The sequence below is a fragment of the Podarcis pityusensis genome, assembly GCF_964106645.2.
Source record: "Podarcis pityusensis genome assembly, chromosome: 6".
NCBI lineage: Eukaryota > Metazoa > Chordata > Lepidosauria > Squamata > Lacertidae > Podarcis > Podarcis pityusensis.
Window position 1 is genome coordinate 85234287 of NC_138030.1, and position 25934 is coordinate 85260220.

The window sequence follows — 25934 nt, forward strand, 5'->3', positions numbered from 1 at the left end:
GAATGATAGAAAAATGAATGATAGAAAAATGTTGGAGAAATTACCTGGCTTTAGTAAAGATGTATAAAGAATCATGAAAGAACATTATGAACACAAGAAGCTGGTAAAGTTAAGACTTAAATTTTAAATTTTAAGGTTTATTTTATTATAGAAAGATAGGATTAGAAAGGATTTGCTGGGATAATTAACAATTAGAATACAAAGGAAGGGAGGAGGAGGAGGTCTAAGAAAGAAGGTAATGACAGTTAAGGATCTGAAAATAACGAAATTGTTTTGTTTTTTCTTCTTTATTATCATTTTTCTTCTGTATCTTTTATTTTTTCATATTTTTATTTTTATTTTTGTATTTCTTTTTTGTGTAAGCTTTTGTATTTTCTATTTTTTGTTTTGTATCTTTTGTATTTTTTGAAATTTCAATAAATATCATTAAAAAAACAAAAAAACAAATGTTGTTAAAGAGGAAGGAGGAGGGAGGATTAGGCTAAGGAGCCGCCGGTCCGTCCGCCCCTTTGGGGAAGCTGGATCTGCTGGCCACCTAACAGCGTTGTCCCTGCTGGGGGGATTGGAGGAGGCAGGCGAGGCGAAGCGACACTCTTAGGGAGCCCTTCCTTTCCTCCTCCCGCCTTCACTGAAGGGGCCAGCAGAGCAAGAGGGATTGGTGTGCAGCACCTCTTGGTCTGCTGGCTTCCCAGCGAAGCAGGATGAGGGACGGAAGGGGCTCCCTAAGGGCTTCCTTCTGTCCCTCATCGTGCATCGCTGTGAAGGCAGCAAAGCAATCCCTCTTGCTGTTCTGGCTTCTGGGATAGTTGCGCAGCCTGCATTCGCCCCATAAGACGCACACACATTTCCCCTTTTTAGGGGAATTTAGGTCTTATAGAGCGAAAAATACAGTAGTTGGCGGGGTGCAGCTGGCGGGCATGCAGGGAAAGGGGAGGCTGCTGGCAAAGCCGCGCAGCTCCCCCAGTCACTAGGGCGCCCCTGAGAGGCCGGCGCCCTGGCGCAGCAGACCACTAAGACCAATGGGAAAGACGGCTCTGGCGATGTCTCTGAAACTCCCTTTGCTGGGCCTACATTAGCTGCTTATGTGCTGCTTATATGGGAAAGATAAGGAGTGGAGAGAAGGGACGGCTTTGTTGCTTAGCCTAGCACACAGCATGCGTCCCTTGATTTCTTAATGGTTCATTTTACATATCAAAAATCCCTGCATATTTTACAAAAACTATACCATTCCGCATTCCATTATTGCATCCATCAAAACTTGTTTACACTGTTGAATTTATCTCAGTGCCGCCAGCGTTTTCAGCTGTAAACAGTTAGTTCCAGGGCCTTCTTAAGCATATCTGGCGCCATGGTGCAAAGATCCCCCTGGCGCCTCCACCTTTCCCAGAGTTTTCAACCTTTTTTTAGGGCTGGAGGAGGCGGGCAGCGGCTGGAGGGCAGCTCCTCCGGCAGGGAAGAGGTGGAGGCTGGACGCAGCGCCTCCTGGCTCAGCTGTCCGCTTCGTGCCACGGTGGCCACAGCAGGCAGCACACCGAGCGAGCGTGCCTGCGCCAAGTGAGCGAGGGCGCGTGCACCGCTCTCGCTGAGTGCCGGCTCAGTTTTTTCCCTTTCAGCCTTCTGGCGCCCTGCATAATTCAGCGCCTGGAGGCTAAAAGGGAAAAAACCAAGCCGATACTCAGCGGGAGTGGTGCATGCACCCTCGCTCACTCAGCAGGCTCGTTCGGTGTTCCCCGGACTCTCGCTTGGCACCCTCCAGAACTTGGCGTCCTGGTGTCCTGTGCCACTAGCGTCTACGGGTAAGACGGGCTGTTTATTTCCCATATATTCAATAAACCTTTTCCAATCGTCTTGTTCTCTTATTCCACAAATTAAGTCTGCAAGCTGTGCATATTGAGTCAACTTAAGTTGCCATTCTTCTTTGGTTGGGACCACGCTCGTTTTCCATTTTTGGGCTGCAGTAGTGGCATACATAAGTAACCTTTTTTGACACCTGGGAATTTCAGTCTGAATTATCCCCAACAGAAAGGACTCTAGTTTAGTACTTTAAACATTTTTTTTCACTTCATTATGCATCATTTCCCAATACTCTTTTACCCTTTTACGTGTGTCTTGTTGTTGTTGTTTAGTTGTTTAGTCGTGTCCGACTCTTCGTGATCCAAAGGACCAGAGCACGCCAGGGTCTTCCACTGCCTCCCGCAGTTTGGTCAAACTCATGCTGGTAGCTTTGAGAACCATCTCATCCTCTGCGTCCCCTTCTCTTTGTGCCCTCCATCTTTCCCAACATCAGGGTCTTTTCCAGGGAGTCTTCTCTTCTCATGAGGTGGTCAAAGTATTGGAGCCTCAGCTTCAGGATCTGTCCTTCCAGTGAGCACTCAGGGCTGATTTCCTTAAGAATGGATAGTTTTGATTTTCTTGCAGTCCATGGGACTCTCAAGAGTCTCCTCCAGCACCATAATTCAAAAGCATCAATTCTTTGGCGATCAGCCTTCTTTATGGTCCAGCTCTCACTTCCATACATCACTACTGGGAAAACCATAGCTTTAACTATACGGACCTTTGCTGGCAAGGTGATGTCTCTGCTTTTTAAGATACATGTCTACCACATATCAAAGAACGTTCCCTCCAGCTCTTTGCATCTCCAGCACTTACCTGATTCATTCTTATACATCTTAGCAAGCCTACTCGGAATAGGCAGATGGTGCACTTCCTAAAAAGCTAAGACGGAGTCATCACATGAATCAGACGGTCCCTTGAGGCTTCCTGTTCACTGGCTAGCTTCTGTTCCCGCATCCTTCTGATTGTACACCCTACTGTTCCTTTTTTTTAATGTCCCCTTCGGTCATGTGCTTCTGCTCCACATCTCGACCACATCACCTCTGCTTGTGTGATTCAGAAACCATGGGATGGAAGGGAGCTGGCTTCCTCAGTGCCACAGGATAAATGGGCTCCCATTCGTGAATGAGTCCTTCCTTCCTATATGGAGGAACAGGCAGACGGACATCCAATCTGGAGAGTTTGGGATAAGGACAGAAAGAGGCGGGTGGTGCTTGTTGCAAATTAGAATTCATTCATTTTGAGTCTTTCTCATCCAGCAATGGTATCCCCAATGTAGGGAAACTTTTGCCAGTTCTTTATTTTACTGGTAGATATATAGATGGATGGATATAACATGTAACTAGAGAGATGATAGATACAGCACATAACTATTAAATTAAATTAATACATATTAAATTAATAAATTAAACACATGCACACAGATAAATACATTTTTACAGCAGAGCAAAAGCACCGTATGGATATCTTCTTCTTGAAAGTTATCATTCCATGTGCGGAAAATAACGTCTTATCATTCTGATCATCCCGCTTACTTGATTACTTGGCCACAAAGGGCTCCTCTTTATTATTATTATTACAGTGGTACCTGGGGTTAAGTACTTAATTCGTTCTGGAGGTCCATTCTTAACCTGAAACTGTTCTTAACCTGAAGCACCACTTTAGCTAATGGAGCCTCCCTCAGCTGCCGCACCGCCGGACCACGATTTCTGTTCTCATCCTGAAGCAAAGTTCTTAACCTGAGGTACTATTTCTGGGTTAGCAGAGTCTGTAACCTGAAGCGTATGTAACCCGAAGTACCACTGTACATTAAATGCATAACTAGTATGCCACATATTGTTTCAAACCGTTCTGAAGTCAATGGAGTTTGTGCTTTTGCCCCAAGACAAGCACAGAGTCCCACGCGCCCACCCCTGCCCCAGGAATAATAAATTGAACACAACTTTCAGATCTACCTCTCATGTTATATGTTTCAAATTGCCTAACGGTATCCCTACAATAGTAAGTATTTAGTCATTTCGTTGATAAAAGTTATGGACTGTAGTCCAGAAAATCTTGATTACTGGGCAGTTCCAGAATATAGGTACAGTGGTACCTCAGGTTACATACGCTTCAGGTTACAGACTCTGCTAACCCAGAAATAGTGCTTCAGGTTAAGAACTTTGCTTCAGGCTAAGAACAGAAATTGTGCTCCGGCGGCAGCAGGAAGCCCCATTAGCTAAAGTGGTGCTTCAGGTTAAGAACAGTTTCAGGTTAAGAATGGACCTCCGGTACGAATTAAGTACTTAACCCGAGGTACCACTGTATTGGCTCTGCTTGAGAAGTATTACATTTCCAGCAGTTACATTAACAACCCCCTTTTAATTCTGTTTCCAGTAGGAAAGTATTGCCTCAGTAGTGCAAGAGAGCCTTATGAGAAAGCAATCTTCTCTATTTTCTGTACAGTGGTACCTCTACTTACGAGCACCTCTGATTATGTATCCTTCGGGATACGCACACGGCAAACCCGGAAGTATTTTTCTGGGTTTCACTGCATGCGCAGAAGAGCTCTACTGTGCTGCGTCCATGCGCAGAAGCACTCTGCCATGTGCATGCGCAGAACAGGCACCTCTGGTTGCAAAAACCTCGGGATCCGACCGGAGCTCAGGAATGGATCCTGCCCGCAACCGGAGGTACCACTTTACTGTCCTTCCTCTGAGGACCACAGGTGGTACACAACGTAAAAACACAACACACATAACATAGCAACAAACACTATCTCCCCCACCCCGCTTTTAAAAGGCCATAGATGGTTTGATTCTACAGTGATGTGAATTTGCTTCTCGTACCATTGTTCTGTGCAGGAATTTATCATACGGTTCATTCCCCCCAGTGACTGTTTGCTGTTTTCGGAGGCAAAATGCCATTTCCCACAAATCTTGTCAGGTTTGGAATTTTGCTTCTGAAACCTGGCCAATGAATGCTTAAAGAAAAGGAAAATTAATCTCTAATTTGTTCAGGACTTTATTAGCTTGTTAACATTCTTTGTACTTCGTTTCCGCCCTAAAACCTGCAGATTTTAAATTGCATTGCAATCGGGAGTGTTGAAAGTAATCAGATATTTGCGGGGGAAGTACAAATAGGAACAATTTGTTCAGTTCCCTCCCCATTATTTTATTCCTGCCCTGGTGCCCACAAGAGCTGTAACTCAGTTAAGGAGATTTTATTTGATTGATTCTCCATCGAGTAATTGACCCATTTAAATTCGCAGTATTTTTAAAATACCGTATTTTTTGCTCTATAAGACTTACTTTTCCCCTCCTAAAAAGTAAGGGGAAATGTGTGTGCGTCTTATGGAGCGAATGCAGGCTGCGCAGCTATCCCAGAAGCCAGAACAGCAAGAGGGATTGCTGCTTTCACTGCGCAGCGATCCCTCTTGCTGTTCTGGCTTCTGAGATTCAGAATATTTTTTTTTTGTTTTCCTCCTCCAAAAACTAGGTGCGTCTTGTGGTCTGGTGCGTCTTATAGAGCGAAAAATACGGTACTTTGGTGGTTTGCAGAGGTTTGTGACAGACCACCTGTTTTGCATGAAGTGGACCCTGTTCTTAACCCCTGACATCCCCAGCTGCCTGATGAACAGAAGAGTCGCTGCCAGTCCGAGCAGGAAGTACTGAGTCAGGTGGAGCTGTGGCCTGACTCAAAAATAAGGCAGCTTCCTGTCTTGTTCAGGTGATAGCCACTTGCGCTGTGGGAGGCAGAGTCTTTTAGAGGCCTTTCCATTCGGTTCGGTTGGTTGGTTGGGCTTTCAGATTAAAGTTGCACAATTTACAATAAAGTAAATTGGACTACTGCAATGCGCTCTATGTGGGGCTACCTTGGAAGGTGACCCGGAAACTGCAATTAATCCAGAATGCGGCAGCTAGACTGGTGACTGGGGGCGGCCGCCGGGACCACAGAACACCGGTCCTGAGAGATCTGCATTGGCTCCCAGTACGTTTCCGAGTTCAATTCAAAGTGTTGGTGCTGACCTTTAAAGCCCTAAACGGCCTCGGCCCAGTATACCTGAAGGAGCGTCTCCACCCCCATCGTTCAGCCCGGACACTGAGGTCCAGCTCTGAGGGCCTTCTGGTGGTTCCCTCAGTGCAAGAAGTGAATTTACAGGGAACCAGGCAGAGGGCCTTCTCGGTAGTGGTGCCTGCCCTGTGGCACGCCCTCCCATCAGATGTCAAATAAATAAACAACTATCTGACTTGTAGAAGACATCTGAAGGCAGCCCTGTTTAGGGAAGTTTTTAATATTTAATGCTGTACTGTTTTTAACATTTGATTGGGAGCCATCCAGAGTGGCTGGGGAAACTCAGCCAGATGGGCAGGGTATAAATAATATATTATTATTATTATTATTATTATCACATACCCAACATACAACATAAAGACAAGATTCCAAAGAATCTCCTGGACTTCCTTGCTCCCCTTTGTGGCTCCTATTCTTAGTCATTTCCTCCTGCATCATTTATAATAATCCAAATCTTTTATCTCTCCATTGTATCCAAAATTCACCATTAAACTACAAGTGTTATTCCAAGCCTACTAACGGTTTGCAATGTTTACAGTGGTTTTTAAGATAAGTTATAAATTTCCCCCATTCCTTATTAAAATTGTGGTCTTCCTGATTTCTGATTCTTCCGGTCATTTTTGCCATTTCGGCATAATCCATTAACTTGATCTGCCATTCTACAGTGGTACCTCAGGTTACATATGCTTCAGGTTACATACGCTTCAGGTTATAGACCTGAAATATTAACCCAGAAATATTACCTCGGGTTAAGTACTTTGCTTCAGGATGAGAACATAAATCGTGCTCTGGTGGCACGGCGGCAGTAGGAGGCCCCATTAGCTAAAGTGGTGCTTCAGGTTAAGAACACTTTCAGGTTAAGTACGGACCTCCAGAACGAATTAAGTACTTAACCTGAGGTACTACTGTACTCTGGTAGGGACTTTATCTTCTTTCCATCTCTGGGCCAGTAACATCCGTGCAGCCGTGGTCACATACATAAATAGTCTTTTCTGCTCCCTTGGGATTTCGGCACCTGGGGTTCCGAAATGAAAGGCTTCGGATTTTTTTTAGAAAAAGTTACTTTACTTTAAACATTTTTTTCCAACTCATTATATAACATTTCCCAAAATTCTTTTGCTACCTTGCATTTCCACCACATATGATAAAAGGTGCCTTCTTTTTCCTTACATTTCCAGCGTACATTTGACCCTGTTTTATACATTTTTGCTAATTTACTGGGAGTTACATACCAGCGGTGCGTCATTTTCATATAATTCTCTTTCTGCGTGTAACATGCTGTGAATTTTAAATCCCACGTCCATAACTTCTTCCATGCTGTAAGTTGTATATTATATCCAAAATCCCTCACCCCACAGAAGCCTCTTTTAGAACGGTGCTTGCCATCTGCACTTTTTGCCCGCATTTGCATTAAAAACAACACATTCAATATATGTGTATTAGAATTCTGCTGCCAGATTTAATCAGGGACCTTTTTAGCTGATTAAAAGCATTTCATCCAAGGGGATCAGCTCTAGTGCTAGTGATGTCTTGAGCTTACTGAGGCTGAGCATATATTCCGTTTTGGTCCTCTCTGCCCAACTTGCTTAGGAAGCTCCACATAAAAAAAACGAAGATCATGGCCACTGGTCCCGTCACCCCCTGGCAAATAGAAGGGGAAGAAATGGAGGCAGTGAGAGATTTTACTTTCTTGGGCTCCATGATCACTGCAGATGGTGACAGCAGCCACGAAATTAAAAGACGCCTGCTTCTTGGGAGAAAAGCAATGACAAACCTAGACAGCATCTTAAAAAGCAGAGACATCACCTTGCCAACAAAGGTCCGTATAGTTAAAGCTATGGTTTTCCCAGTAGTGATGTATGGAAGTGAGAGCTGGACCATAAAGAAGGCTGATTGCCGAAGAATTGTTGCTTTTGAATTATGGTGCTGGAGGAGACTCTTGAGAGTCCCATGGACTGCAAGAAGATCAAACCTCTCCATTCTGAAGGAAATCAGCCCTGAGTGCTCACTGGAAGGACAGATCCTGAAGCTGAGGCTCCAATCCTTTGGCCACCTCATGAGAAGAGAAGACTCCCTGGAAAAGACCCTGATGTTGGGAAAGATGGAGGGCACAAGGAGAAGGGGACGACAGAGGACGAGATGGTTGGACAGTGTTCTCGAAGCTACCAGCATGAGTTTGACTAAACTGCGGGAGGCAGTGGAAGACAGAAGTGCCTGGCGTGCTCTGGTCCATGGGGACACGAAGAGTCGGACACGACTAAATGACTCAACAACAACAACAACAATAACCCAACTCATCTCAGTGAGTTTACTCTGAATGGGGATGGAAGGAGGCAGCAGTTTCCCTTCTGAGCACAGACGAACACGTGAACCGTAGCAGTTCCCATCCTTTTCCTTTTCATTGGAATCTCCTGACATCCCTGACCCGGAGTAAATCGTGTTTCAGTTTCAATCCCTCACCTAAAGACAAGAGCAGGGGTCAGCAAACTTTTTCAGCAGGGGGCCGGTCCATTGTCCCTCAGGCCTTGTGGGGGGCCGGACTATATTTTGGGGGGGAAATGAACAAATTCCTATGCCCCACAAATAACCCAGAGATGCATTTAAAATAAAAGCACACATTCTACTAATGTAAAAACACGCTGATTTCTGGACTGTCCACAGGCCGGATTTAGAAGGCAATCGGGCAGGATCTGGCCCCCGGGCCTTAGTTTGCCTACCCATGGACAAGAGCCGAAGAGATATGAGGACTTTAAAGGTAATGGGTAATTTAGATAGTAGAAATTCCTGTAACTGCATCGTATCTTGAACTCCAAACTAATCCCCAAAACTTAACCTCCATGAGAGGGGACGCTACGATTTTGCTGAGCAACTAGTTTCACTGCCCAGTTGTTTTTCCTGGTTGTTGTTTAGTCGTGTCCGATTCTTCGTGACCCCATGGACCAGAGCACGTCAGGCACTCCTGTCTTCCACTGCCTCCCACAGTTTGGTCAAACTCATGCTGGTAGCTTCGAGAACACTGTCCAACCATGTCGTCCCCTTCTCCTTGTGCCCTCCATCTTTCCCAACATCAGAGTCTTTTCCAGGGAGTCTTCTCTTCTCATGAGGTTTTTCCTGGTATATAGTCTCAATCTAATGTCTTACAATGTGAATCTCTTGCTGCTTATCCTTTCCTGGGACTTGGTAAATGGTTCATTTCACATAACATAAATACCTCCATACAGTCGTACCTCTACTTATGTATCCCTCTGGATACGGAATTTTCGGGTTACGGCCACGGCAAACCCGGAAGTGTATACAGTCATACCTCGGGATAAATATGCTTCAGGATAAGTATTTTCGGGTTGTGCTCGATGGCGACCTGGAAGTAATGGAGCCACTCAAAATGACGTCACGCACATGTGCAGAAGCAGCGAAACGCGGCACCCGCAGACGCACTGTTGTGTCTTATGTTCTGTTCAGGATGCGAATGGGGCTCTGGAACGGATCCCGTTCGCATCCCGAGGTACCACTGTACTTCCGGGTTTCGCCGCATGCGCAGAAGTGTTCAGTCGCGCCGCATGCGCATGCAGAAGCTCACCTCTATTTACACAATTTTCAGGGTGCGAACGGACCCCCAGAACGAATTAAGTTCATATCCGGAGGGTCCACTGTATTGTATAAAAACTATACCATTTAGCACTGGGACGTGGGTGGCGCTGTAGGTTAAACCACAGAGCCTAGGGCTTGCCGATCAGAAGGTCGTGGTTCGAATCCCCATGACAGGGTGAGCTCCCGTTGCTCGGTCCCTGCTCCTGCCAACCTAGCAGTTTGAAAGCACGCCAGTGCAAGTAGATAAATAGGTACCGCTCCGGCGGGAAGGTAAACAGTGTTTCCGTGCACTGCTCTGGTTTGCCAGAAGCGGCTTAGTCATGCTGGCCAGCTGTAGGCCGGCTCCCTCGGCCAGTAAAGCGAGATGAGCGCCGCAACCCCAGAGTCGGCCACGAATGGACCTAATGGTCAGGGGTCCCTTTACCTTTACCTTTACCTTTACCTATACCATTTAGCGTTCCATTATTGCATCCATCAAAGCTTGTTTACACTGTTGAATTTATCTTAATGCTGTCAGCGACACTTTCCGCCATTCACCTGTTGGGGGCACGGATAGTGAGCAGAGGTCAAGCCCTGTGGTCCAGGTGGGAGCCAGGTGCTGTAGGGGATTTCTGATTCTTCCTGCCATTTTTGGTATAATCCATCAACTTAATCTGCCATTCTTTTCTGGTAGGGACTTTTATCTTCCCTGCCAGAGCCACACTTCGCGTCACATGGAATATCTGTACAAGGATCAGGGTCGCTGGTGTTTTTGCTTTTGCTTCTGTTTTGAAAGTACTGCCTAAAACTACTTAACATCACTTGGGAGAACAAAGTTGGGACAAGCAGTGGGACATAAACTCTGTCCTCTCCCATGTTGTTTCCCTAATCTAAACCACGCCAATAAATGCTTGAAACTGCTATTAGAGCTCTCTGGGAGAGAGAAAAGACAGGTATACAACAGTGATAAGAGAGGCAGAGAGAGATATAACTGTTTTTAAACTAAGTCAAATGGAATGCGCACAGAAAGTTTGCAATTAAAGGCAGATGGTTTGACTAACAGGGTTATATTTTTGTGAGATGTGGGGCCAGAATGCCAGAAGCCTTTTTGTGTGTGTGAAGCAGACCTTCCTGTATCCTGAATGAAACTTTCCCAGGAGATAGCTAGAAAATTAATAGGGGGTACTTGATTAGTAAAAGAGACCCTTTGCAGTAAAATGAGGCCATCTGGATATAAACTAGCTGGGCTTACAGATCTCTCCCCCCTTTTGAAAGCTCAGCTAAGGATGTCCTGCAAGTGGAACGGTGGTTCAGTATTTTATTACTGCCCTTTGCACATTGTTCACAATATTTACAATATTTACATGCCATTCCTTAGCCCCTTCCCCGAAAAGAAGACCTCCCTGTTTGTTTGAGATATGTTTGGGAAAGTTGCAGCTACTAAATCTGAATATACTCCCAATTTTATTGTAGTTATTTCACAGAACAGTCCTGTACATGCTTCTGAGAAATGAGTCCTATTGAGTTCAGTGGGGCTTACTCCTAAACCAATGGGTATAGGATAGGGCAAATTTGTCTGGGTCAGGAATGGCACAACTTAGGTGCCACCACAGAGACGTCCCTGGTGAAGATCTTAATTTATGGCAGGTTTACATGGGAGCAGATGGTCCTCTGGCTCATTGCAGTTCTGAGTTGTGGGATTTGCTGTTTTGTAGGGTGGCGCTGTGGGTTAAACCACAGAGCCTAGGACTTGCCAATCAGAAGGTCGGCAGTTCGAATCCCCGCAATGGGGTGAGCTCCCGTTGGTCGGTCCCTGCTCCTGCCAACCTAGCAGTTCGAAAGCACATCACAGTGCAAGTAGATAAATAGGTACCACTCTGGCGGGAACATAAATGGCGTTTCCGTGCGCTGCTCTGGTTTGCCAGAAGCGGCTTAGTCATGCTGGCCACATGACACGGAAGCTGTACGCCGGCTCCCTCGGCCAATAAAGCGAGATGAGCGCTGCAACCCCAGAGTCGGTCACGACTGGACCTAATGGTCAGGGGTCCCTTTACCTTTACCTTTAGGATGGTGAGAGGAATTCTTCAGCAGAAGCAAGGAAGCCACTACTCACTTTTAAGAAACTAAACTAGGGTTCTCACGTTAAGCTCTTGGGTGTCATGACTTGTCGTCTTCCTGTGCTGTTGTAGCATCAACATTCAAATCAAATGAAATCAAGCTGTTAGACTACGCCGAAATTTTTACAATTTATTTAGCAGACCACTGTAAACAAATGAAAACATTAGCAGCAGGGTGGATAAAAATCAATGATTTTTTAAAAACCAACAACAGTTTTTTTTATTTAAATCAGATTTTTAAAATAAAATGCTTTTGGAGGAAAAATCTTTCTAAAGATAGTTTTCTATTTAGGTTACATTATAGTCCAAAGGCTATTCATCAGGAAATAAGGATTTGTTTTAAGTTTTTCACGTGTGCTAAAATTCAGTCTAAATTGTTTGTTGTTGTTTTTTTTAAAAAAGTTTAACCACATCAGTTAACAAACATGGATACATATGCTATAGCGTTACTGCTTTAGTTAAATAAATTGTTTAAATTGTTATTAAGGAAATGATTATTTTTCTCCTTCCAATAAAGTACAGCAGAAAAGTTGTCCATATATAAACAGTTAACTTATTAGACCTCACAATAATTTAATAATTATCTGTCCATGTATTTCTAATAGTATAACCAAATCAGTAATTTTTTATATAACTGTAAAAACTGCTCTGAAAATTTATTATTCCAAAAATGAAACCTTCATCTGGTTGTAAATATTAAGATTATACCAGCAAGAATGAGTCTTTCTGTAAAAAAAAAAAAAAAAAGATTTAAATCCAGTCTTACTGACTAGTGATTTAAATCATGATTTAAATCGATTTGATTTAAATCAAATCCACCCTGATTAGCAGGATTTTAATCTCACTTGTAATGTAACAAATCATATGTATAATATGGATAGATACAAAATATAAATTATGAAATAATATGCAGTTGAAAACGTTGACAATAGGACCCATGGAGGGGATTGGGGGAGGTCTCGAAATTCAGAGAAATCTCTCTATATGGATATGTATTTGGTTTTGTTATAAATTGATATTTTGTAAAATCAAATAAAAACGATTTCAGAAAAACGCCAAAACATTCAAATCAACCAGATCCTAGAAACAGAATATTTCCCCCCCAGTGGGATAGCTTTGATGAAATACCATCCCGTAGTAGAATGTTTTATGCCTGCTCAGAGGAATTACCGTATTTTTCGCCCTATAGGACGCACTTTTTCCTCTTCAAAAATGAAGGGGAAATGTGTGTGCATCCTATGGGGCGAATGCAGGCTTTCGCTGAAGCCTGGAGAGCGAGAGGCGTCGGTGCGCACCGACCCCTCTCGCTCTCCAGGCTTCGCGCAGCTCTCCGCAAGCCGTGGGAGCCTTGGGGGCAATAGCCCGTTCTGGGGGCTGGGGTCGGGGGAAGCTCGGGCTTCCCCAGCCCCGCAAGCTCCGGGAGCGATGGCGAGGTTGAGCGCAACCTCGCCTTCGTTCCTGGACCCCCAACCCCGAGGCTAAAAACGAAGCCAGGACAGCTAGCTGCCATGGCTTCTTTGCTCTTTGGGGTTCGGGGGGGAAATAAATTCCCCCCCCTTTATTTCCCCCCCCCCAAAATAAGTGCGCCCCATAGGGCGAAAAATACGGTAAATGTTGTGCATTTTGCTGGCATTGTAGCGTTGGAAGAATGAGAATGCCCCATCCCTTAGTCTGAGGACCAAGCCTTGTTTGCCCTCTGTGAACTGCCAACATCATCAAAACCACTGAGTTTCTGAAGTTTGCCAAGACATCAGAGAGGCAAAGCAAAATACAGCCCTCCTTGCCGCCTGGTTCTGTATGCTAAAACCAAGTTTAGATAGTATATTTCATAGTTCCTGCCATCCTTCTCTCCTAGCCCCCAACCAACATGGCTCTGAAGTTGGCCAGTGGTTGTATCTTTGGACAGCATTCAGAATGGTGCAAGCAGAACAATTTCTGCTTGTGCAACAAGACTTTCCCCCCTCCCCCTCCATGTGCCCCCTTTGCCATCCCCACATGTACTTGGGGAGGGGTTGGGGAAAAACTCACAACAATGGCAAGTCCCATTGTGCAAGTAAAAGTAATACCACTTGTACAATAACATATTTGAATGTCACCCTTTGCTTAGTACAGTGGTACCTCGGGTTACATACGCTTCAGGTTACATACGCTTCAGGTTACAGACTCTGCTAACCCAGAAATAGTACCTCGGGTTAAGAACTTTGCTTCAGGATGAGAACAGAAATCGTGCTCTGGCGGCGCGGCGGCAGCAAGAGGCCCCATTAGCTAAAGTGGTGCTTCAGGTTAAGAATAAGGTAAAGGTAAAGGTAAAGGTACCCCTGCCCGTACGGGCCAGTCTTGACAGACTCTAGGGTTGTGCGCTCATCTCACTCTAGAGGCCGGGAGCCAGCGCTGTCCGCAGACACTTCCGGGTCACGTGGCCAGCGTGACGAAGCTGCTCTGGCGAGCCAGCGCACCACACGGAAACGCCGTTTACCTTCCCGCCAGTAAGCAGTCCCTATTTATCTACTTGCACCCAGGGGTGCTTTCGAACTGATAGGTTGGCAGGCGCTGGGACCGAGCAACGGGAGCGCACCCCGCCGCGGGGATTCGAACCGCCGACCTTTCGATCGGCAAGTCCTAGGCGCTGAGGCTTTTACCCACAGCGCCACCCGCGTCCCGCCACCAGCGCCACCCGCGTCAGGTTAAGAATAGTTTCAGGTTAAGAACGGACCTCCGGAACGAATTAAGTACTTAACCCGAGGTACCACTGTATTATAAAAAAGGTAAAATAAAAAAAAACTATATGCTTAAAATGTCAAATTCAAAAGAATAAGAATAAGAATAATTTATTATTTATACCCCGCCCATCTGGCTGGGTTACCCCAGCCACTCTGGGCGGCTTCCAACAAAACACTAAAATACAATAACCTATTAAACATTAAAAGCTTCCCTAAACAGGGCTGACTTGAAACCATGAAACATGGTTAATAGCTATTTTCAAACCCAGGCTTTCCTCCTTTAGTTTGAACGTTAGTCCTGTCTAAAGTGGTCGACCATTTACTGCAAGGGGGGGGTGGTGGATTGGGTTTGCTCTGTGAGATAATCCCACTTGCAAGATTTTGACTTGCAGAGAGCAATTTACAAAGTGGTTCTATCTCTGAATGGAGTTTCCTAGAAAATCTGGGATGGGATTCGCTGTGCTTTATCTGTCTGTGTCTCTCAAATCCTTACAGGCAGATGGTGGAGGGGGGCTGTTTTTATCACAGTGAGTGGGCTGGGTGATCTTCCAGCCGATGGGCCTGAGTGAGGAAGAATGCATCTGAAAGCTGCAGGCCTTGTGACCTCTGCTCAAGATATAATGCTTCAGGAAATGGCTTCCCTCTGAACCTAGAGCCCTTTTTTCATCACACTTACATTCTCCCTATGAAGGGGCACGGGTGGCGCTGTGGTCTAAACCACTGAGCCTCTTGGGCTTGCCGATCGGAAGGTCAGCAGTTCGAATCCCTGCGATGGTGTGAGCTCCCGTTGCTTGGCCCCAGCTCTTGCCAACCTAGCAGTTCGAAAGCACACTGGTGCAAGTAGATAAATAGGTACCACTGCGGCGGGGAAGTAAATGGCGTTTCCATGTGCTCTGGTTTCCGTCACGGTGCCCCTTTGCACCAGAAGCGGTATAGTCCTGCTGGCCACATGACCCGGAAAGCTGTGGACAAATGCTGGTTCCCTTGGCTTGAAAGCGAGATGAGCGCTGCAACCCCATAGTCTGGGTACCCGCAGCCCAGGGGGCCTTCAGATGACCACCCATTGAGTGGCAGCTGGAGGAGGCATTGGCAAAATGACTGCATGCCAGCGGCTGGGCCAGCAGGACTTGTGCTGGTCACTGCAGCTTCCTTTCTGTTCCCACTCCCCGCCCCAAAAGATCTTAGAGCCAAGAGACAGCATAATAAAATGCTTGTTTTATTGTTTTTTTAAAAGTTTAAAAGATATTATCCCTTTCTGCAGCAGTGTGCTTAATCCCAAGCAAGCGTCTTTGGCACCAGGGCAGGCAGACGCAAGCTCCATTTGTTTCCCTGTAATCGTAACGATGCTGTGATTTCAGTGAGATTAAATCCAAAACTGCGCGTACTTAGAAGTGTTTGTTCTTATCAGGGTTGGCAAACTTTGTTTTTTATTTTTATTTTGTTCCGAAATGCCAAGCAAGTGGAAGCAGTTGTAAAGCATGGAACGGCAGTGGAGCAGAAAAGAGATATGTTAATTGTGTGCTGTTGTTGTTTAGTCGTTTAGTCGTGTCCAACTCTTTGTGACCCCATGGACCAGAGCACGCCAGGCACTTCTGTCTTCCACTGCCTCCCGCAGTTTGGTCAAACTCACGCTGGTAGCTTTGAGAACACTGTCCAACCGTCTCGTCCTCTGTCGTCCCCTTCTTCTTGTGCCCTCCATCTTTCCCAACATCAGGGTCTTTTCCAGGGAGTCTTCTCTTCTCATGAGGTGGCCAAAGTCTTGGAGCCTCAGCTTCACGATCTGTCCTTCCAGTGAGCACTCAGGGCTGATTTCCTTCAGAATGGATAGGTTTCACCTTCTTGCAGTCCATGGAACTCTCAAGAGTCTCCTCCAGCACCATAATTCAAAAGCATCAATTCTTCGGCGATCAGCCTTCTTTATGGTCCAGCTCTCACTTCCGTACATCACTACTGGGAAAACCATAGCTTTAACTATACTGACCTTTGTTGGCAAGGTGATGTCTCTGCTTTTTAAGATGCTGTCTTGTGTGCTACTGAAGCCATACTCACAGAGCCATCAAAAGGGACACACCCACACACCCATAAGACCATTAAGCCCAAAGTCTAAAATCAGCTGCACCATTGAGATCGTGCATAACTTTCCTTAGACCGTGCTCACACTGCTGTTTATAGTGCACTCATCCTGCTTCCAAAGCTGGATTTTCAATACAAAACACGTATGTATGTCGTGCATCGTTATACGATATTCCTGTTTGATATGTTCTTTCTCAAACCAGATTAACACTGATTGGAATTCTTAAGCTGTTCTGACTTGGTTTCTAGCCAAGCTATGAACCCCCTAAAAAAAGGTAAAGGACTCCTGGATGGTTATGTCCAGTCAAAGGCGACTAGGGGGTTGCGGTACTCATCTCGCTTTCAGGCTGAGGGAACCGGCGTTTGTCCACAGACAGCTTTCCGGGTCATGTGGCCAGCAGGACTAAACCGCTTCTGGTGCAACGGGACACCGTGACAGAAACTAGAGTGCACGGAAACGCCGTTTACCTTCCCGCTGCAGCGGTACCTATTTATCTACTTGCACTGGTGTGCTTTCGAACTGTTAGGTTGGCAGGAGCTGGGATGGAGCAACGGGAGCTCATCCCGTCACTGGGAATCGAACCGCCGACTTTCCAATTGGCAAGCCCAAGAGGCTCAGTGGTTTAGACCACAGCGCCACCTGCGTCCCTAACGCAGGGTAAAGGCCCCCTCGATGTATACAGAACAGAAGCAAAGCGAAGCCATGCAGATGTGAACAGTGTTTGTTGGGGGAGAGAGATTTAGGAAGCACTGAAAATGCAACCGCTGGAACGTGGCTTTTTGAACACATTTTCAGTAAGATGCAGGGCGTGGTACCCTATAATAACTTGGGTCCAGAGAGGAGCAGGAGAGCAGCTCAATATGGGATGCAGCTGCTCAGAAGGCTGGTTCTGAAGGAAAGTTTGACTCTTGCCTTGGTATTGCCTAACTCTTCTCTCTTTTCCTTCTAGTATATTGGCAGTCTAGATGTTCCCCGGCCAAACAGCAGGGTGGAGATTGTCACGGCCATGAGACGCATCAGGGTAAGTGGTGTCGATGCTTTGATTCCAGCACGCTAATGCATGTCTGCTGTATCCGAACAAGATTCGTGTGAACAAGAGAGAGATATCTTAATTCTAGATGGTCAGGAGAGGTAACGCGGGAATGCTGCGATCCTTATTAAGCCCCTTGTAAGCGGGTAAGCGCGGGTGGCGCTGTGGGTTAAACCACAGAGCCTAGGACTTGCCGATCAGAAGTTCGGCGGTTCGAATCCCCGTGACGGGGTGAGCTCCTGTTGCTCGGTCCCAGCTCCTGCCAACCTAGCAGTTCGAAAGCATGTCAAAGTGCAAGTAGATAAATAGGTACCGCTCTGGCGGGAAGGTAAACGGCATTTCCGTGCGCTGCTCTGGTTTGCCAGAAGCGGCTTAGGCATGCTGGCCACATGACCCGGAAGCTGTACGCAGGCTCCCTCGGCCAGTAAAGCGAGATGAGTGCCACAACCCCAGAGTCGGTCACGACTGGACCTAATGGTCAGGGGTCCCTTTACCTTTACCTTTAAGCAGGTAAACGTGGTCCCTTCCTCAACGGCAGTGGCTCATGCTCTGTTTCTGCTAATAATAATTTTAGCAACATGAATTCTTATAGCACTACCAGTGCACCTAGTTCTTTAGAAAGTAATAACAACATGAGGAGGAAGGGTTCCTACCCCAGAGAGCTTGCGATGTAAAGTTCAACCCAGGAAGGCAGTTGCAGAAGAAAGATTGTGGGTTCAGTTCAGTTGCACCCTCACCTGAGTGCTAACCATTTCTGGCCTGAGGGCTCTAGTTACTCTTGGCCCATGGAAACAATTACTTTGCCTGCCCTGCCTCTCCTTCTCCCCCCTCAGTGAATGTTTCTGGATTCTGTATTAGCTGATAACATGCAGTACGGTGGATTTCATCAATAAGCTCTTTCTAGAAACTTTGAATACAGTGGTACCTTGGTTGTCAAATGTAATCCGTTTGAAAACCAAGGTGTGGCTTCCGATTGGCTGCAGGATTGGACAATCAGAAGCTGCGGAAGCCATGACGGACATTTGGCTTCCGAAAAACATTGCAAACTGGAACACTTACTTCCAGGTTTGCAGTGTTCAGGAGCCGATTTGTTCAGGAGTCAAACCGTTTGACAACCAAGGTACCACTGTGGTAAGGTAGATAAAAAAGATGGATAGAAAATCTTCCTTAGAAGAACATCTCCAACCAGCAGCTGACCTGTCATGAGAAATTCCCCAATATTGAAATACCCAAGGTTGATTATTTGAAAAGTTTTCTTTCAAATTTGTGGTCAGCAGAGTTGAGAGTGCATTGTTGGCTATCCAAGACCATTCCTGTTACTGAATGTGTATCTTTTCAGTTATGCTTAAACAATGTGTGTGTTTGAGCGGATTCCTTGCATGCAGATAATAAAGAACATATTTTGCTCATCCACACTTGCTTTTTCTGATTCGTTATCCTGTTCTCAAACATTGCTTCATCCTATAAGGACGGTAGTTCGCCACCACCTCAGTTACGATGTGCCTTATTTGGGAAGGCAAAAAAACATGGTGGACGAGAACCTCCCGTGACAGCAGATAGTTCTTTGTAGGACATTATGCAGTGTGCAAGAGCCTGTTGAATTTGCCCCAGGAGGACCAGCGCTTCTTCGCTGCTCTCCGTTTCTGAACAGCGATGAGCGCAAGAACAAAAAATTCCTTGCCGCTGGCCTGCGCAGACTCGTCCCAGAGGTCTCCAACCTCTGTTCCCCCATCCCTGCCCAGCCGTGTGCTAATGAAGCGGGGGAAAGCAGTGTAATGGAATTCCTCAGATTCCAGCCTTAATCTGCCGCTCTGGATTCCATCTCAAGCTTAGCAGACAAGGAGGGAGGGAGCTGCCTGCCAGACGTCTTGGAAGCGGGGGGGGGGGGGGCTAGCTTTTCCGGGAATCACAAGGCCAACATGACCCAGGCAAAGGTGTGGTGGAGCAGCAGTTGCCTTGTATTGAAGCCGAAGAACGAGAGAAACCCTGGCAAGGAGTACAACTTCCAAGTGCTTAGCTAAGAAGTGTTTAAAATGCAGAATAGGACCTGTTTTGGGTAGGGGGGGGGAATGTGTCAAAGCCCTAGGTCAATATAGCTGCTTCGGATTTTTCGCTTTGCGTAATAGGTAAAGGGACCCCTGACCATTAGGTCCAGTCATGACCGGCTCTGGGGTTGCGGCGCTCATTTCGCTTTACTGGCCGAGGGAGCCGGCGTACAGCTTCCAGGTCATGTGGCCAGCATGACTAAGCCGCTCTCTGGCGAACCAGAGCAGCACATGGAAACGCCGTTTACCTTCCCGCCGGAGTGGTAATTTATCTACTTGCACTGTGACGTGCTTTTGAACTGCTAGGTTGGCAGGAGCTGGGACCGAACAACGGGAGCTCACCCCGTCGCGGGAATTCAAACCGCCGACCTTCTGATCGGCGAGTCCTAGGCTCTGTGATTTAACCTGCAGCGCCACCACGTCCCTTGCATAATAGATGTGCTTATGTTAGGACCGGTTGATGCTGCCATGATTGGTGGTAATTTTTTTAGTGTTTTATCAACTGACCCTTATTATGGTCAGCGGGGTGTGTGTGTGTAAGCGACGCTAGCATTTTCATGGATTTTTGAGGCTTACTCTTTAAAGAGGGGTTGGATTCATGAGAGAGACAACCTCAATTTCAAAAAGGAGTGAGAACCATTTATAAACTGTAATGGACGCTCAGGTTGCGAACGTGATCCATGCGCGATGCACGTTCACAACCCGCAGCGGGGCATCTACGCACACGCAGGTTGCGATTCAGCGCTTTTGAGCATGCGCAAAGTGCGATTTAGCGCTTCTGCACATGCGCGACCACCAAAAACCCGGAAGTAACCGTTCCGGTACTTCCGGGTTTCGGCGGGTGTGTTACCCGAAAAAACGCAACCTGAAGCGGCTGTAACCCGAGGTATGACTGTACAGTGGTACCTCAGGTTACATACGCTTCAGGTTACATACGCTTCAGGTTACAGACTCCGCTAACCCAAAAATAGTACCTCGGGTTAAGAAATTTACTTCAGGATGAGAACAGAAATCGTGCAGTGGTGGCAGCGGGAGGCCCCATTAGCTAAAGTGGTGCCTCAGGTTAAGAACAGTTTCAGGTTAAGAACGACCTCCAGAACAAATTAAGTACTTAACCCGAGGTACCACTGTAATAATAATAATAAAGAGGAGCCCTTCGTGGCTGCAGCGCAAGAGTTTGCTCCAAGAGACAGACTTGCCCAAGTTTCATCTAGTACAGTGGTACCTCAGGTTACATACGCTTCAGGTTACAGACTCCGCTAACCCAGAAATAGTGCTTCAGGTTAAGAACTTTGCTTCAGGATGAGAACAGAAATCGTGTGGAGGCGTGGTGGCAGCAGGAGGCCCCATTAGCTAAAGTGGTGCTTCAGGTTAAGAACAGTTTCAGGTTAAAAACAGACCTCCAGAACGAATTAAGTACTTAACCCGAGGTACCACTGTATATACAAAGACAGTATAAAGATTTGGACTCATTGGCAGGTTTTGACTAAACTTTCAGAACTATATAAGAGGTAAAAACCAGCAGGGTATAGAATTTGTTTAATAAATCAATACGGAAATACGGGGGAAGCCAAAGTGGGGGGCGGGAGGGGAGAAATATGGATATATAAATTGTTCGATTAAGATTTGTGGAAAAAATTGTTCTTACAATTTGAAAATTTAATAAAAATTATTAAAAAATAAAATAAAGAGAGGGTTGAATTCCCCAATGTATATCCTATAGAGAAGAGCAGGGCAGAGTTAAGCACATTAGTTCTTGCAACATTCCTGCCCGACCCCATCCCACAGCTGCCAGGAATTTCTGCAGCACCCTGTTCCCTCCGTCTGGCTCTCTTGGAGAAGCCACCTAGGCAGAATAAAGAGGAGCCCTTCGTGGCAGTGGCGCAAGAGTTTGCTCCGCCGTTGGCTGCTTGCTGTCCAGGGCCGTTCAGGAGAGCCTTTGCGGAGAGATCTCCGGAAGAAAGCCCAGCTTCTGGTGGCGCTTCTTTCCCTGGGGGGGTCAGGTGATGGTTGGAGACCTTCCCAATTTCTGCTTCCATGGATTTGGTTTCCAATATGACACCCCACCCCCCTTCCCGGCTGCTTCTTGTTTCTCTCTCCTCCCATGGTAAAGAAACGCAGCCCCTTCAGAGGAGTGTGGTAGCCTCTGGCTTTTGTCAGGAATGCCTGGAATGACTGTTGCATGTGGTCATTTTTCACCTTGGGCCTTTCCTAACCCCCCCCCCCCCAATATTCTATCAAAACAGTGTCAGGAAATCCAGTTCGCTTACGCCAATGCGACTTTTAGTCTAGCTTCTCGGTTTTTATTTTCATTTTGTAAATTTAAAGTTTAACGTGTAATTTCCACGTATAATTCTTGGTCATTATTGCAAACCATACAATTCAGGTCGTCTAATCCTACACAACTACAAATTTCAGATTATAAAGCTTAAAGAAAGAAAGAAAGAACCGGACCCGCCTCAAAGAGCTAATGCGACGGCAACATGCAAGTGCGTGCGAACGAGAATAACTGTATAAATATCTGCCTTCCCATAAGGAGAAGCGCACTTGGCCCACGGTTCCCTGGTTGTATGGAGGAGCCCGTTGTGTGTTTTCACTAGCACTGAAAAGTGATTTCAAAGATGCGCTTGGTGTGTGCGGACAGATGGCATGTCTAAGACATTATTGCCAGCAGCACATAACAACAACAACCACAACAACAATAACGATAATAATTTATTATTTGTACCCCACCCATCTGGCTGGGTTCCCCCAGCCACTCTGGGCGGCTTCCAAGAAAGATTTTAAATACATTAAAATGCCACACACCAAAACCTTCCCTAAACAGGGCTGCCTTCAGCTGTCTTCTAAATGTCAGGTAGTTGTTTATTTCCTTGACATCTGGTGGGAGGGCGTTCCACAGGGCGGGCGCCACTACCGAGAAGGCCCTCTGTCTGGTTCCCTGTAGCTTTGCTTCTCACAGTGAGGGAACCGCCAGAAGGCCCTCGGCGCTGGACCTCAGTGTCCGGGTAGAACGATGGGGGTGGAGACGCTCCTTCAGGTATACTGGACCGAGGCCGTTTAAGGCTTTAATGGTCAGCGTCAGCACTTTGAATTGTGCTTGGAAACGTACTGGGAGCCAATGTAGGTCTTTCAGGACTGGTGTTATGTGGTCTCAGCAGCTGCTCCCAGTCACCAGTCTAGCTGCCACATTCTGGATTAGTTGCAGTTTCTGGGTCACCTTCAAAGGTAGCCCCATGTAGAGCACATTGCAGTAGTCCAAGCAAGAGATAACTAGAGCGTACACCACTCTGGTGAGACAGTCTGCAGGCAGGTAGGGTCTCAGCCAGATGGAGCTGGTAGGTAACTGCCCTGGATACAGAATTGACCTGTGCCTCCATGGACACCTGTGAGTCCAAAATGACTCCCAGGTGGTGCACCTGGTCCTTCAGGGGCACAGTTACCCCATTCAGGACCAGGAAGTCCTCCACCCCCGCCCACCCCCTGTCCCCCAAGAACAGTACTTCTGTCTTGTCAGGATTCAACCTCAAACATTAGCCGCCATCCATCCTCCAACTGCCTCCAGGCACTCACACAGGATCTTCACTGCCTTCACTGGTTCCTACTCTCTCCTCATGCTCCCAGTGAACTTTTTCCTTTTCTTTCTTTGAGGGCACATGTGATCTAGAACTGATGAGGGACCTTCTCCTTGGGAAATATGGAAAATATGGAAAGTTGCCCCCGCCCCAAATACTCCTGGCGGGAACAAATGGTTCTGCGAGCCCTAATGCTTCGCCAGCCTCTCTGCTTTGCTCTCCCAGGCGGGAAAGGCTGGCAAAGCTCCAACCATAGGCCTAAAGCGATGGAGTAATCGGCTACCCACGTTTCTCACGAGGGAAAAAGAAATCAGAAATAGGCTGAGGAAATCTGCATTGTCTTGCATTTTTGTGGCCTTTTTAAGCCGCACAATCCTAGGTTAGGTACGAACCCCCCTGAGCACCTCGGCTGTTCTCCGCAAGCCACCATCCTAATAGATGCATTCTCTGTGGAGAGATTCACGTGGCTTCACATCCCAAAAGTGTTCAGTAAAGAGGCTGGAAGATTACCCACTCACTCGGTGAAAACTGATCTTGGGGAAAGGTCTCTAGGAATGGCATAGTTTATTCCTGAGCGGCCCGTTTTATCTTTTGTCTGTCCTATCCCAAGGGACGCGGGTGGCGCTATGGGTTAAACCACAGAGCCTAGGACTTGCTGATCAGAAGGTCGGCGGTTCGAATCCCCACGACGGGGTGAGCTCCCGTTGCTCGGTCCCTGCTCCTGCCAACCTCGCAGTTCGAAAGCACGTCAAAGTGCAAGTAGATAAATAGGTACCGCTCTGGCGGGAAGGTAAACGGCGTTTCCGTGCGCTGCTCTGGTTCGCCAGAAGCGGCTTAGTCATGCTGGCCACATGACCCGGAAGCTGTACGCCGGCTCCCTCGGCCAGTAAAGCAAGATGAGTGCCGCAACCCCAGAGTCAGTCACGACTGGACCTAATGGTCAGGGGTCCCTTTACCTTTACCTTTATCCCAAGTGTTACACCTCATACCTTGGTAAATTCCCCCTTTTTGAACTCCCAAAGGCTTTGAAGCCTGGAGGATGTAATTGGGAAGGTCTTGTTCTGTGCATTTGAATCCCTGGATGCAAGGATTTAAATATTTATCAGGATCCTGAATGCCCGAGGCCCAAGCATACTTTTGTACCCTTTTGCTGTTTATATTTCTTTACTCCCCTTCCAACTCTTGCCTCTTCTGGAGGACAAAAAGGTTGCCGCCGTTTTGTGACACGTTTGGCTGGTCCTAATAAAAGATATTATGCTACTGTGGATTATTTCTGCCCCCCTTATGGGCCAGCGTGGCTTCCTTTGCTCATTCCTCCTGCTTTGTGGCTCTTAGATGTTCTAAGAACTTGAGTTAGGGACCTGGTCTTCTCTGATCTTAGATGGCAAAAGGGTAGAGTTTCTGCTTTTTTAAATAGCCTCTGTGGAAAATAAAGGAGATGCTAAAGACAAAGGTCAGTTTGGAGAGGTTGGGGGACTCTCATCCACTCCCCCTGGCCCAAATTTTATATGAATATTATATAACCGCCCTGGATGTGTGTATGAGTTTGTTTTGCTTGTGTAAACTATTGAGAGGTAGAAGCAGTGTGCATTAAACTGATGAATTCTGTCACATGTGACCTTTTGAAAACAGGATCTTCCTGATTCTATGATTTGATGTTGGCACCAGGCCTATGTCCTTCTGTGACATTGTTGACAAGGAAATCCAGCTTTCTATCGCATTGCCATTCCCTGTTCCTGCCCCGAAATGATCGATATATGCCCCTCTCTTGGCAGTTTGCAAATGCAGAATTCCATGCTGGTCCCCTGCCTGGAGCAAGTCTGTCTGGATAAATAAGGGTCATGGAGATGACATGAAGCAGTTTCCCATGGCGCAAGACCCTTTAGGAGATAGTTACACTCGGACAAGTCTTAGTAAATGTGCTTCTCAGCAGCCCAATGGTCTGTTAAGGTCGGTATCTGTCTTGAGGGCATGCCGGTGGCTAACCAAGCCAGAAAACAGAACTGCCGACTCAGGATTTAACCGGGAGGCATTGACGTTTTTATTAAAGATAAGATACTACGTTTAAGAGTTTGCATTGTGGTTACAGAAGTGGATGGTTTTTACAAATGGTACAGATCTGTAACTAATAAAGAAAATGAAGATCTACTTGAGCATTTGGGTGAGCCCGTGAGAATGAAATGCAATGCAAAATAAACTTGAGATAAAACAAAAGCTATGCAGTTTGCGAAGCTGGCATTACAAATATAGGAAGCAAGCAGCCAACTGAACCACGTCCGTCGTTGATTAAATAATTTGTTCTACTTGGTCCAAAGTGCAGAAATGCAGTGGGGAGAATAATTCTCAGTCTGTGCTGCTGTCTGGCTTTTTATACTTCTGTTTTGGTTAAAGGAAAAGTTGGACGATGCTTCCATCACCAATGGAGGAGCTACCTCCAGCTATTGCAATGGCCCTTACGTTTCCTGATAGGAATGTCTCGCCCCTGACTTCATACTGTGTGTCTGGACCTTCCCAACACCTGGGTATCTTGACTGATTCACACGTCCTTCCTTGTCACCATCTTCTGTCATGGTTATGACAGCGTGAAATAATCTGCGTCTCATCGGCAGTATTGCTATTCCTTAAGAACTGATGTTGTTTAGTCGTTTAGTCGTGTCCGATTCTTTGTGACCCCATGGACCAGAGCACGCCAGGCACTCCTGCCTTCCACTGCCTCCCGCAGTTTGGCCAAACTCATGCTGGTAGCTTCAAGAACAGTATCCAACCATCTCGTCCTCTGTCGTCCCCTTCTCCTTGTGCCCTCCATCTTTCCCAACATCAGCGTCTTTTCCAGGGAGTCTTCTCTTCTCATGAGGTGGCCAAAGTACTGGAGCCTCAGCTTCAGGATCTGTCCTTCCAGTGAGCACTCAGGGCTGATTTC

At 46.6% G+C, this 25934-nt stretch overlaps 1 protein-coding gene across 6 annotated transcripts in view; it reads left to right on the forward strand.

Annotated features, from left to right (window-relative positions):
* LOC308480524 (carboxyl-terminal PDZ ligand of neuronal nitric oxide synthase protein-like) overlaps positions 1 to 25934 on the forward strand; it is a 132382-nt gene that overhangs the window by 12722 nt on the left and 93726 nt on the right. For all 6 annotated transcript variants that reach the window (XR_013988118.1, XR_013988119.1, XR_013988120.1 and 3 more), the window contains exon 2: positions 17314 to 17385. Coding sequence is in view for 3 of the 6 variants with exons in the window: in XM_081012175.1 (XP_080868301.1) it covers positions 17314 to 17385 (72 nt within the window). In the remaining 3 variants the exon portion in view is untranslated. The remainder of the gene's footprint in view (positions 1 to 17313; positions 17386 to 25934) is intronic.